Below are 12,205 nucleotides of genomic sequence, written 5' to 3'. Positions count from 1 at the left end.
ACCCATTCCGACCTGGGCGTCCCCTGAGCCTCGGGCACACTCAGCTTTTGGGGGCAAGGAGACTGTTCTGCCCCTTCCTTTCCCTTAAGTGTCGTCATAACACTCGTCTTAGTGACTTTGCCTCTTGGAGACAGACTCATCACTTTGATGTGTGATTATTTCAAGGTTGAATTCTTGCAATGAAATGTATCTTTAGAGCCTTGATTCACAGATCAATTCGGGATCTGACAACCGAGATGACAGACACTAGAGGCTGACGCTGCTCCTCCGAGCGGCCCCACTGCTGCAGGAAGCCACCTCTGCCCGGGGGACGGCCACACACAGCAAAGGGTCGCCCTGTTTACAGGTCACTCTTTAGATTTATACCTGGCCCTCCCTCCCAAAGACCAGAAATCTTGATTCGCTGGTTACATGGATATTTAAGACCCCTGGGGCTGCCGTCACAAGTGACCAGGTGGCCTAATCCAACAGAAGTATATTCTCCTGCAGCTCTGGAGGCCAGAGGTCCTTCGGGCGGCTCTGAGGGAGGATGGGTCCCAGGCCCCTGTCCTAGGTGCTGGTGGCTCCCAGCAATCCTTGGTGGTCCTCGACCAGCAGACGCATCACCCCAATCTTGGCCTCCACCATTGTGGAGGCCTCCACTTCTCTGTGTGTCCTTTTCTGTCTCCTAAAGGACACTCACTGGATTTAGGGACCACCTTAATGGTCCCAATATGACTCCATCTCGATCCTTACCTTAAGGACACCTGCAAAGACCTTGTTCCCAAATAAGGTCATATTCTGAGGTTCTCGGTGGACATGGATATTGTGGGGACCCTAGATCACCCTCTGACTTGCACTTGGCTTTCAGGGCCCCCTGAACAGCCTTGGAGAGGCAAGGAGAAGTGTGGTGACACCGATGACACATGGCTGGCTGCCCCAAGGCGGGCCTTCCCCGACACGGAGAGCAGGCTTCTTCGGCCCTGCACAGCCCCCCACAACCAGCTCAGACCTGGCTTTGCTGTGGGATCAGGAGATCAGATCAGGCTTTGCTGTGGCACGCCAGCAGACGTGTCCTGATGACAAGGTTTTGACTGTATGTGGAGCTCCGCCCCCTCCACCAGCAGGAAGGGCCTCTGGATTCATTGTCTGTCCCTCAGACTCGAGGGCAGCGTCCCACATGGGACCAGGGAGACCCCCACGGTGCTCAAGACACGCCAGACACGGACGCACTTGCACGACTTCTCGAGGCCACTGGCTGTTTCCCTCGCTCCCCTCCTCTCCTGCTCTTTCTTTGTAAAGGTCTCAGCACACGTCCCTGAAAATAAAACTAAAACCACTACATCCATATTGTTGGGGGTTACAGCTGCATACACCCCAACCTTCTCCACAGGGAGGAAAAAAAGTTGCTAAGGAAACAGAACGGTTGTTTTCCCCAACCTCTTCGAACCTGAGGCAACAGTTTTAAAAGGCGCCTTAATTTATTTCTAAGTAGATAAAAGCATAGCATCAAATCATTATCAGACAGGAGCAAAGCAAAGCGGCTAATCTGGCTTTCATTTCACTCCATTTAGTGAAAAGTAGCTTTCGGCCGGCGTGGGAGGAGGAGGGACAGAAGGGAAGAAATAAAATACTAATGCTAAAAACGCCCTTGATGGAAATGATAAGGTTCCCTTTGAAAGATGGTGCGTCTTTGTGCAGGAGAAGCAGCGGCTCCCAGCCCTTACGGCAGATCCACCCGAGGAGCGGGCTGGGCCCCCGCTTTCTCGTGTAAATCACCTGGCGCTTCTGCACATGCCAGCTGGGCCAGGGAACTGACCACCAGGAAGTCAGAAGTTAGATGAAAATACTAGTCCACGTCTAGGGCGTCGGGGCAGGACACCTCAGGTTCATAAAGGAAGGAAGAAGGCCTGGGTTTTGCAACCCAGAGCGCAAGTGAACTTGACCTGGGCTTTGGGCCCCAGCAGAAGAGCCCCAAGATGGCAGATCACAGCCATGGCTTTTATTTAACACTGAAAATTTATCGCAAAAGAAATCTCTCAGGACTTCCCTGGGGGTCCAGTGGGTAAGACTCCGCGCTCCCAGTGCAGGGGGCCCGGGTTCCATCCCTGGCCGGGGAACTAGATCCCACACGCTGCAACTAAGAGCCCGTGTGCCACAACTGAGACCCGCGCAGACAAGATAAATAAATAATAAATAAATATAATTTTTAAAATCTCTCTTTTTTGTGAGAAAAGAAAAAAAAAGGAAAAAGAAAGGGAAGGAAAAAACGCTCAGAACGGCATAAATTTTGACAAGCACAAGCCCCCATCTTGTGCCCGATTCTCACTCCTGGGAGGGGCTTCAAATCCTCACCGGCGCTCAAGAACAGAGGGGTGTGCGTGCCAGAGTGACCAGAAGGCCACAGTCCCCGGGGGGAGGGCGTTTGGAGGAGGGGACGGGAAAAAGGGCAAAGGGAAAGGTCCTCTGTGTGTAGAGAATCTACTTTTCTGACTTAAAAAAGCGTGGACAGCCCCCCACGCCCCCCCGACCCAGCTGAGCCCAGCTTCACCAGCCCCCATGGCGCCGACGCGGTGGCCACTGGGGAAGGCAGGTCACTAATGTGGCCCCCGCTGCTGGTCCTGAGGCGAGGCACCTGTCCAGCCCAGCCCCGTCACCCCTGCATCACCCGAGAATCAGCCTGCAGCCCACAAGCCCGAGACCTGCCCCGGCCCCTCCACCCCTTCCCGTTCCCTTCTCACCCGCCACCCGCTCAGTCCCTCCTTCTGACATCAACCCGCTCCACGCCCTGCTCCTGCCTTTCCCCTTACAGACTTTATCACCACCCAGCCGACCGTCTATGTTGTACCCACTTTTTATCGTCTGAGCCCCCCAGGAGGTCAGCTCCTGACCTGGGGCAGGGAAGGTGTCCGTCTCAGGGCACCACAGTGTCCGCACCTCCTGCACAAACAGAGCCCGGAGGAGCGCCCACAGCCAAGGTCGGATGGATGAAAGAATGAACTAACGAGGGAGTGAGGGCCAGAGAATGGGCATCCCTGGCTGATGGCCTCTCTCTCGCCAAGGCCGGCCGCTGCTTCCTCGAGCGCCCCGCCACCCTCAGCTCCTGCACCTGCAGCCTGCGGGCCCCCCGGGCACAGTGGGGAGGGGCGCCCCCGACCCCACCTCCAGCCAGGGCAGGGCTGCTGCCGGCCCCTCGGCACAGCTCGCTGGGGACGGCGGCCTGAGCTACAGAAAGGCCTGAACGGCCCCCACTGCAGTCTCTGCCTTGCAGACTAGACGTGGGGTAAGGAAGCTGCTGAGGTCCCACCGCTGTGTGTGGGTGAAGTGCGCCCCCAGCGGATCTGCCTCTAGGAAGAGCAGCGGCCCCTAGATTACCCGGCTCTTGGAAGCATCTGGAAATGGGAGGAGATGAAACGAAGCGTCCCCTGCCCACCTCCCCCCCACACCGCGTGCCCCCAGGACAGCAAGCAACTGGGCTCCAGAACTGCCTTCCTTCCTAAACACACTCCCCGCCGGGGCCTGGTCCCTGGTGGCGGGGCCTGGGCCTGGACTGGCCCGGGGCGTGGATGAGCTGAGATCATGCCGTGCGCGCAGCAGGCGTGCAAAACGCAGAGGCCGCCCTTGAAAAGACAACAGGGACCATCGAACAACAGACAGACGGGCCCCGTGGTGGGTCCTCACGCTGCAGACTGGCAGATAGGCCTGAGGCAGTTCTCTTCTCCAGAATCCAACTCCACGCCGCTCTTTGGGGGCACACGCCCGGCGGGGAGGACCTGTGGGCAGGAGGCTGCAGGGTGCTGCAGGGTGCTGCTGGGTGCTGCAGGGGCCCCTCCCGAGGTGGCGCGGTTGGCCTCCGTTCCAGTGCAGGTGCCGTCCGTAACCCCGCTGACGGGGCTGGGGTCTAAATCAGGCTCCCTGGGGGCAGCCGATGCCCCGCTCCTGCCTACGGTGCGTCTGACCCTGGCCGCCTTGCTGACCGTCTCTCCAAAGAGCCTGCCCGCTCATTTCCCCAGGGCTCATACTGCTCTCAATCACGGGGAGCTCCCCTGGGTTCACGGTGCAGAGAGAGACCCCCCACCATGGGCCACTTTCCATGGGAGTCTGGTCTCCCGTCTGCACATGCGCACAGCTGGCTACCACCCTGCTGTCTCCTCACCACCCCGGGGCTGGGACAGCGCGCTTCCTTTCTGTCCATCTTTCCAACAGACTGAAGGTAAAGTTTCTGTTTCTAAGCCCTAATCCGTCACTTACTCTGCCGATTCCACCCCTGGGACGCTCCCCGTCCGGCCACTTCTCACCATCCCCACCAGCAGCGCTGGGGCAAAGATGACTAGCTGCCCCGCTAAACCTTCCCCGCTCCCCCGCTAGGGATACCATCCCCCAAAGTCAACTGGACACACGACCGCCTGGAAGAAAGACAACATTTCTGAGACCCCTCGGAGCTGGGTGTGGCCAAGTGACTAGGTTCTGGACAACAGGATGGGGGTGGGCAGTACAATGCCCCCTCCCCGCCGGCCTGACCTGATCCCTGGACGCCGTGACTGGGTGACCTCACGTGGTAAAGGGGATGGAGTGAAGGATCTTGAGACAGAACGGTTGTCCTGGATCTTCCAGGTAAGTCCAATATCATCACGGGGGCCTTACAAAGGGAGGCAGGGGGACCAGAAGCAGGAGAGGTGACAACAGAAGCAGAGGTCAGAGCTGCCCTCCCCTCAGGTCAGGAGTAAGCAGCCTCTCCCAGAGGCCACAAACCATGGGCCACCTGACCGTCCCCCGGCGACGTCATCCTCCAGGGAAAAGGAAGCTGATGCTGCAGACAGAAAACTCTGACAATGGCGAAAACAGCAGAAAACGCTCAAGAAAACTGCCAAAAGAGAAAACGTGCAAAAATTTCATATTTCGTACAACGTTTTTAAAAGATGTGAAATAATACCAGCATAAAAAACATTACATAGCAAATAATAGTGTTTGTATAAAACTCAGTTTACAAACATAATTTTATCATTTAAAATGATTCAGAAAATACATTTTGCTGACAGTAAATCCTAACATCACAGACGGCGACAATCCCCCGTGTGCCGCAGAGAGAAACGGGCCCCGGGTACACTGGGGCACGCACGTTCACATTCAGGACTCCAGTGGGGCTGCTGCGCGGTTGGTACTGGCAGCAGCCTGACTGGGTGGGAGCATCGCAAACGGCTAGGGGCACGGCGACCCCCACCTCCCTCAGCCAAGTCCACGGTGCCGAGTTCCGGGACAGGAGCCTGACCCCAACAGCGAACAGCGGCAGGACGGCCCCCGCCGCTCCTTTACTGGTAGATGACCTTCACGCAAAACGTCTCCTCGTTTTTGTCTTCGTGGTCATTGATGTAAATCAGAATCTCCTCCTCCCCGGCCTTCTGACGGGACGCAAACCGCAGGCCGATGGTGTAGGTCTCGCCTCCGCCGACCTGGCAAGAAGCATCGCCGTCCTAGCGCCCACCCTGCTGACCCCCCTCTCTCTCTTCCAGCCACTTCCACACAGGCGTACACACATTCCCCAGGCTCGCAGGCCCCAGAACATACACTCATGATCTGAACCAAGTTTCCCAGCGTCACTGTCAAAGCCCTCCCAGCTACTCCTCCCAAAGCCCCGGGAGACACGTCACTACACCCTCCAGCGAGGGACAGACCCGGATCCGCCCAAGCCACTGCTCACTTTCCCTGAAAGAGTCACAGGAGATAAAGGCCTAACTTGCCAAGCAGTCTGGATGAAACTGTTGCAACACTGCAGGGAAGGTCACCCCCAGGACTTCCCCCGCCGGGGCCTGGGTGTTGGGTCAGAGGCCCGGGCAGAGTTCAGCAGAGGGTGCCCCTGGGGGCCACAAGCGCCTCACTCGGGCCACAGGCCATTTCTCCCCCAGGACTTGCTGACGCCCCCAAGGTAGGGTCCCGGGAGAAGCAGCGCCCAGGCCCCCCACCCTGTGCAGCCCCGCACCTGGAAGGCGTCCTCCTTGAACTGCAGCAGGCGGGGATGGTCGCTGTGCAGGCGGTAGGCCCTCGGGGAGGGGTAGGGGTTGGTGTAGGTGATGCGCTTGTTGGCGCCCTTCCCGGCCCCGGCAGGCAGCGTGATCTCAAAGGCCTGTGGGGAGGGCAGGAGTTGGCCCCGGACTCCTCCAGCCACTTCTTCCCAAGCCTGCCCTGCGCTCCTGGGCCCCAGACGCTGAATAAATACGGCAGACAAGCCCCCCGAGTTCCGGGTCGAGGGGCTCACGGTACAGGAGGAAACACCCACCCCCCAGGCCCCCAGCCAGAGGGGCCGGGAGGAGGAAACGCCGGCCTCGATCTGGGCAGGCCAGGTCACAGGACACACCACCCGAACCGTGTGGCCCACGCGCGTCTCACGTCAGACCTTGGAGATGAGGGGTGGGCGGCAGGAGAGGCACACGAGCCACGAGGCCACCAGCTGGTGGGCGTCCACGTCGACCAGGTTGAGGTGCACGAAGCGGCTGCCCGCCTTGCGGGGCCTCACGCCCACGTGCAGGTCCTGCACCCCGTGAGGGGACAGCACGAAGACGCCTTTGGGGTCTGTCTTCAGGAACAACAGAGGAGAAGCAGGTCGGGAGGCAGCCCCTCGAGTCGTGCAGACGAGGGGTTTCCTGGGCACGCAGCCCAGGGGCTGAGAGGGTCCCAGGGGAACCCCTGCACTGGGCGGGAAGTCCCCTGGCCTGCATGGGGTCAGAGGTAAGAAGGCCCGATCTGAGGCCAGACCAGACCTCACCACCAGCACCCATGCCTGCGGGTCACAGTCTGTGTCCCCATCTGTGCGGGGCGAGTCCCCTCCCACACAGCGTGACCCCCTAAGTGTCAGAGCGGCCTCAGGAGAGAGAGCTTAGCCAGACCCAGCTCTGAACCCTGGCCTGCTGGCAGGGCGTCCCCATCACCCTCGTTATCCAGATGTACGGTTGCAGCCGCACTGATTCCAGAGTAACTGTTAACATTTACCTCCCAACAATTCTACAAATTCACCTTCAGGGCTTACGTGTCTCTCATCCCACGACGCACATCTCATAAAGGGGATCTGAATGAAGACTCTATCAAAGTCTTCAGGACCGACCACCAGGCCGCAGCCCAGCTCCCACCCCCTCCCCGGGGTGGGCAAGGGTGGGGAGGGACCAGGGTACACCCGCAAAACCCAACAGCCAACCGCACGCACTCCCGCTGAAGGCCATACCGTCAGCTCCTGGGGGTGGGAGCTGAAAGCCCTCACTTTCCTAACTGTCTGCATGCCCCGGAGGACAAGGGCCAGGCGGGTCCGCTGGCCTGTGACACAGGAGACATCCACGCGCTGCAGGGAGTGCAGGTGGACCTGCCAAGTCTGGACGGGCGTCGCCAGCCAGCGGTCCCTGCGCGGGCAGAAGTCACTCACGGTCGGGCGAGGGCAGTACACCAACTGCGGGGGAGGGGCCCCGAGGAAGCTGAAAAGGCGGCCAGGAGGGCGGGCTGGGGTCCAGCCGCCGTCACCCGCTCGGCCACCTTCCCTCCAAGGTGGAAGCTCTCAGGCGGGTCTGCGGCCTCTGTGTGACTTTGACCCTGAACAGATACTCTGGAGGCCGGGCAACGTGGGCTTCTGCAGATGTGCACCTAGGCCAGCTTAATCCCAAACCAGGCCTGGAGCAAAGTCCATGGGGAGCACAGCGTGGATGAGAACGTGGGCTTGGAGGTCACGTGGGCCTGAGCCTGGGGCCCGCATGAGCTGCCTGGTGCCCAAGGACACTGACCCTTGGTTGTAAATGGGGCTCAGCATCACCTGCCCACGGGCCGTCAGGACAACAGTCTGTGGCCACCACACAGCAGGTGCAGGCTTGGTGCTGCCCCTCAGCCAGGTGGGCACTGAGCACAGGAGACCCCCGCCCGTTCCCATGAGGGCTGCACCAAACCCTCCAGCCTGCACCGGTTTTAAAGGGTCTCGAGGGCTGGGATATACGACTTAGAGGAAAAGGTAAAGGGACCGGGGTCATTTCACCCAGTCCTCGGGCATCAAAGGAAATGATGTCACCTTCCACCTCCCCTTGGGGGGCCTGGGCAGGACCGCCGCCTGCATTCCCTCGGACTCGGGGAGGGGACCCCAGGGACAAGGGCTGCCTGGGCCGTCCTGGCACTATGCTGGGGCAGAAGCAGCCTCGAGTTTCTCTCCTGGCCAGGCTCCCAACGTGTCCCTTAGGCTGTGGTGCCGCTCTGAGCAGAGGCACCCTTGCAAGACCCTGGCCAGTCTGAGAAACTCACTTCATGTGGCCAAAGGCCTGATGGCCCCCACCCCCATCCCAAGTTTAGAGGCAGCCAGGGCTGGCCCACTTCCAGTGCCACCAGCAGTCCCCAGCCTGCCTCCTCACTGCCTTCTCCCACCCTCCAGCCCACCAGGGCCCACGTACTCACGCGTAAATGGTGACAAAGAAGTCTTTGACCTCCGGGCTGGGACCACTGGCCACCTTCAGGAACACGTCTTGTGGCTCCCTGGGGCCCTGCCAGACAGGGGTGGGGGTGCACATCACGGCCACACTACTGCCTCTCTGTTCTGACCCCAGCCCCCCAAGTCTGCAGGAAGCAAACGCAGGTGTGAACCAGGCCCCCTCCCCCTAACACGTTTTTCATTTTCTGTACTCGTCAGAGTTCACTGTTTTTGTCACTACAAAAGAGAAAAATCATTAACTTCTTGATTTCATATCGAGTTTAATAATGATATTCCGCAGGAGACTTCACCCAGTTTCCCAACCAATCATACGTTATGGCCGCTGTCCTTACACAAAGGCAGCTAATAAGTGCCTTAATCACCCCTCACTTTATTCAGTTTGCCTCATGTCTTTTTTTTTTTTAATTGAAATTCAGATAATCAAGGAAGTGATCTGCTAGCAGAAAAAATGAAAACTCATTCATAAAGCTCTCATGGCGATGTCAAAGCAGCCCTTCAGCATCTTAGAAAGAAACCACTTAAGCAAAAACCCCAAATGAAGAGGCTGCAGGAGACCAGGGGTGCAGACAGTGGGCGGGACCTGGAAGGGAAGGATTTTCCCGGGAGGGCGCTACAGAACTTACCATGTTCTGGGTCTCGCAAATGACATTCGGGTCACTACATCGTACGTAGACCGGGGGGTCCTCACCGGGCATCCCCACGGGAGCACCTGGAGTGGGGAATATCACAACAAATGTCTTTTCCTGAAAGCCTGGGCCATCACAGGTGTTCAACGAAACCTGCTGGGGGATGGACACTGCCGCCTGCGTGGACACTGGCCCTTCCGTTCCGAACCGCCTCCCCGGGGACTCACCCCAAGAGACTAACCAAAAGGAAGCGGGGGTGCCATGGAGCCAGTGCCAGGTGTAAAAGACTCGGATCTGTTCTAAAGGCACCGGCTGGAAATGAATCAGCAGGTGCAGGGGAGCCCGGAGAGCTCTCCAGGCCCAGGACTGAGGGCAGAGCAGAGCCTGACACCAGAGGCCAGGCAACCTTCCCAGGGCTGTGGATTTCAGAACGGAATCAGCCTGCCAAGGGCGCCTGTCATCTCAGAGGAGGTGAGACGGTCACCATGTCAAACAATCAAACGACTGAGGCAAGCGGCAGAATTTGCAGCTGTGCCCTGTGCTGTTAAAGAGCATCGCAGGGTGATGCAAGGACACCACTCGTCGCCCTTGGGGAGAAGCCTTTTCCACCTGTTGAACCTGCCAAATGCCAGCCGTGGGGACAGCGGGACCTGCCTGGAAGCGTGTGCCAGGGCAGCAGGCGGATGGCCTTCTTCAGGAAGGTGAGCTCTGGGTGGTAGAAGCGGAAGACCTGATCCACCACGTGGGGCTGCAGCTCCACAGTCAGGCAGAGCACTGCGAGGGGCTTGCCGTTGCCTGCGCAGAACAGAACCTGCCGGGAGAGCAGGTGGCACAGCATCGGGACCCACACGAGGGCTGTGGGCAGCTGCGTGCACGGTGCCTCCCTGGACGGACAGGGACGGGGGTCCCCATGGGGTCCGCTCACGCCCACGAAGTGGGAAGGACAGGCGTGGTCAGATGCACGGGGTCTGCAGCCGTAGGTGCCCACCTGCGAGGACTGGCCCAGCACAGGGTCCACATGCTCAGACCACGCACGGCTGCCACTCCTGCCACTTCCCGGAGGGGAGGGACGTGCCAAAAAGACCAGCGAGAAAGGTCTGCAGCCCCAACTCCCCCGCCGACGCACCCGCTGCCTGCAGGCTGGGAGGATCTGGATACTAACCTCACCAGGTCCTCGTGGGTGGGAGCAGAGCATGTCCCCCAGAAGGTAAAAGGGGGCTGTGCTTAAACCCAAAGGGCCAGAAATACAAACTTCCTTTAAAAAAAAGTTACTAACTAAAAAAATTTATTTGTCCAATACAGGTCCTAATTGGGAACACGATGCAGCTGGTGTCTTTATTCCAGGACTTGGCCAGCCCAGTGAGCTCTCAGGGCCCAGGACAGAGGGCAGCACACGGCCAACCCCAAGACGGATCACCCTTCCCACATCGGTTGGCGCCAAGCTAGGGCCCCCAGACAAACCTTCCACGTGGGAAAGGACGCTCTTGCACTTTGGTGAGTTTTATCGTGAAATCTTTTAGATGTGTAACGGGACCAATTATAACTGGGCAGCCACCCACGAGGCCACGTGGGCTTGGAACAGGCACCCGGTGCACACTGCCCAGCCTCTGCGCCCTCAGCACCCTGCCCGTCCGCCCCAGGGAGCCCCTCCTGAACTCGTCATCACCGTCCCCCGTTTTTCTTCACCATTCTCCCCCCTCTTTGGGTCTTTAAGCGACCCACAGTGTTGGTTCTGCCTTCTTGGAGCATCACCTGAAGGCCACTGCCCCACGCGTCTCTTCCCACATCTGCTGGGAGGCGAGCCCCACCACTGCACCCTCATGCCTGGCAGCTGTGCCCTGACACTCCTGCCGGAATTTCACCGCTACGCTGGGACTTCAGCTCCACAATGACCGACCATTTATTTAGCTGTCGTGCACACAGACACACACAGACACACACACAGACATACACTCCTCAGCTCTCTCTGCTCAGAAGGACCGGAAGCAAGGGCACCCCAGTCGTAATGAGCCCTCTCAGCACCCAGACTTCAGTTTCTAAACACCATTCTCCGCTAAAAGAAGCCTTAGATAAACGGCTGATTCCAGAAATGGGGCAGGAAAATGGAAGACGACTCTGGAACATCTTGTGCGCCAGGCACGAAGGAAGTGCTCCAAGAATGACAGGGACATGTCAAAAGGACAGAGGGGCCAGCTTGAAGCCGAAGCCGCCGGGACAAGATGAGCAGCAAAACAAAGAAAGACAGGAACAAATTACAAGCCACTGAATGAAACAGGAATTCATGGTCCATAACGCTGACAAACAAACTTCAGGAATGAACGGATGAAGGCAAAGTGCCGCCTCACTTAGAACAAGGAAGGAATGACGCAATCTGCAAGCCACCAATGGGCAACCGTCGCGCAAGAGTCATCAGTGAAGAAATTCTAAAAAGAATGTCTCTGTGTATAACTGGGCCACTTTGCTGTACAGCAGAGGCTGGCAGGACATCGTAAGTCAACTACACTTCAGTTTAAAAAAAAAAGAAGCATCGGTGGATATTAAAACGAGCAGCAGAAGTTGAATGAGGAGCAGGATACTCACAGAGCCTGAGTATCTCCTGACAAAATACTTCCCCGTTACTTTCTAATTATCAACTATAAAATACTTCTTAATTAATCTTACATTGAAGGAGCCCGGCAGACACCATCTTAACCAAGTAAGAGAGTTAAATTAACATCACTGGTAACAGAGCAAATCAACATTGTGTCCCTCCCAATAAGAGGTTATGAGAAGAACACAGCAAAACGTCTGTGCTTTTCCTGCCCTGAATACACGGCCTGAACCCACTGACGAGCAAACACCAGACAAACCCAGACTGAGCGGCAGGTAGCAGGAATGACCTGTGCACTTCAAAAGTACCGAGGCCGTGAGAGGCAAGGAAAGCTAGGGCGGGACCACCGGATGCACCGTGGGACGCTGGGTGGGTGAGGGATCCAGTGTTGGGATATCTGGTAAAGTGCAAGCGGGGTCTGTGATGAGATTGTATCAGTGCCGATTTCCTGATTTCCCCGGTTCTACTGTGGTTATGGAGCAGAGTGTCCTTATTTTCAGGACACAGGAGCTCTAAGTTTCATGGAACAATGGGGAAGTTTGTCCATAACTTATTCTCAAA

General features: G+C 57.8%; 1 protein-coding gene across 8 annotated transcripts in view; it reads right to left on the bottom strand.

Annotated features, from left to right (window-relative positions):
* Positions 1–4,869: 4,869 nt before the first annotated feature.
* The window catches only part of NPHP4 (nephrocystin 4), a 137,500-nt gene continuing 130,164 nt past the window's right edge, over positions 4,870–12,205 (bottom strand). For 5 of the 8 annotated variants that reach the window (XM_029228734.1, XM_029228735.1, XM_029228737.1 and 2 more), the window contains 7 exons: positions 9,709–9,865; positions 9,052–9,137; positions 8,395–8,480; positions 7,193–7,364; positions 6,371–6,550; positions 5,957–6,100; positions 4,870–5,429 (listed from right to left, as the gene is read on the bottom strand). In XM_029228734.1, coding sequence (XP_029084567.1) covers positions 5,289–5,429; positions 5,957–6,100; positions 6,371–6,550; positions 7,193–7,364; positions 8,395–8,480; positions 9,052–9,137; positions 9,709–9,865 — 966 coding nt within the window. In that variant the 3' untranslated portion in view covers positions 4,870–5,288. Of the gene's footprint in view, positions 5,430–5,956; positions 6,101–6,370; positions 6,551–6,584; positions 7,040–7,192; positions 7,412–8,394; positions 8,481–9,051; positions 9,138–9,708; positions 9,866–12,205 lie in introns of those variants that run through there. The other 3 variants (XR_003794454.1, XR_003794455.1, XM_029228738.1) reach the window with 3 other exon arrangements.

Source organism: Monodon monoceros, unplaced genomic scaffold (assembly GCF_005190385.1).
Source record: "Monodon monoceros isolate NGI ecotype Baffin Bay Population unplaced genomic scaffold, NGI_Narwhal_1 Super_Scaffold_18, whole genome shotgun sequence".
In the NCBI taxonomy this organism is placed as follows: Eukaryota; Metazoa; Chordata; class Mammalia; order Artiodactyla; family Monodontidae; genus Monodon; species Monodon monoceros.
The sequence above is the reverse complement of the archived record's forward strand: the minus strand, read 5'-3'. Positions and strand labels throughout refer to the sequence as shown.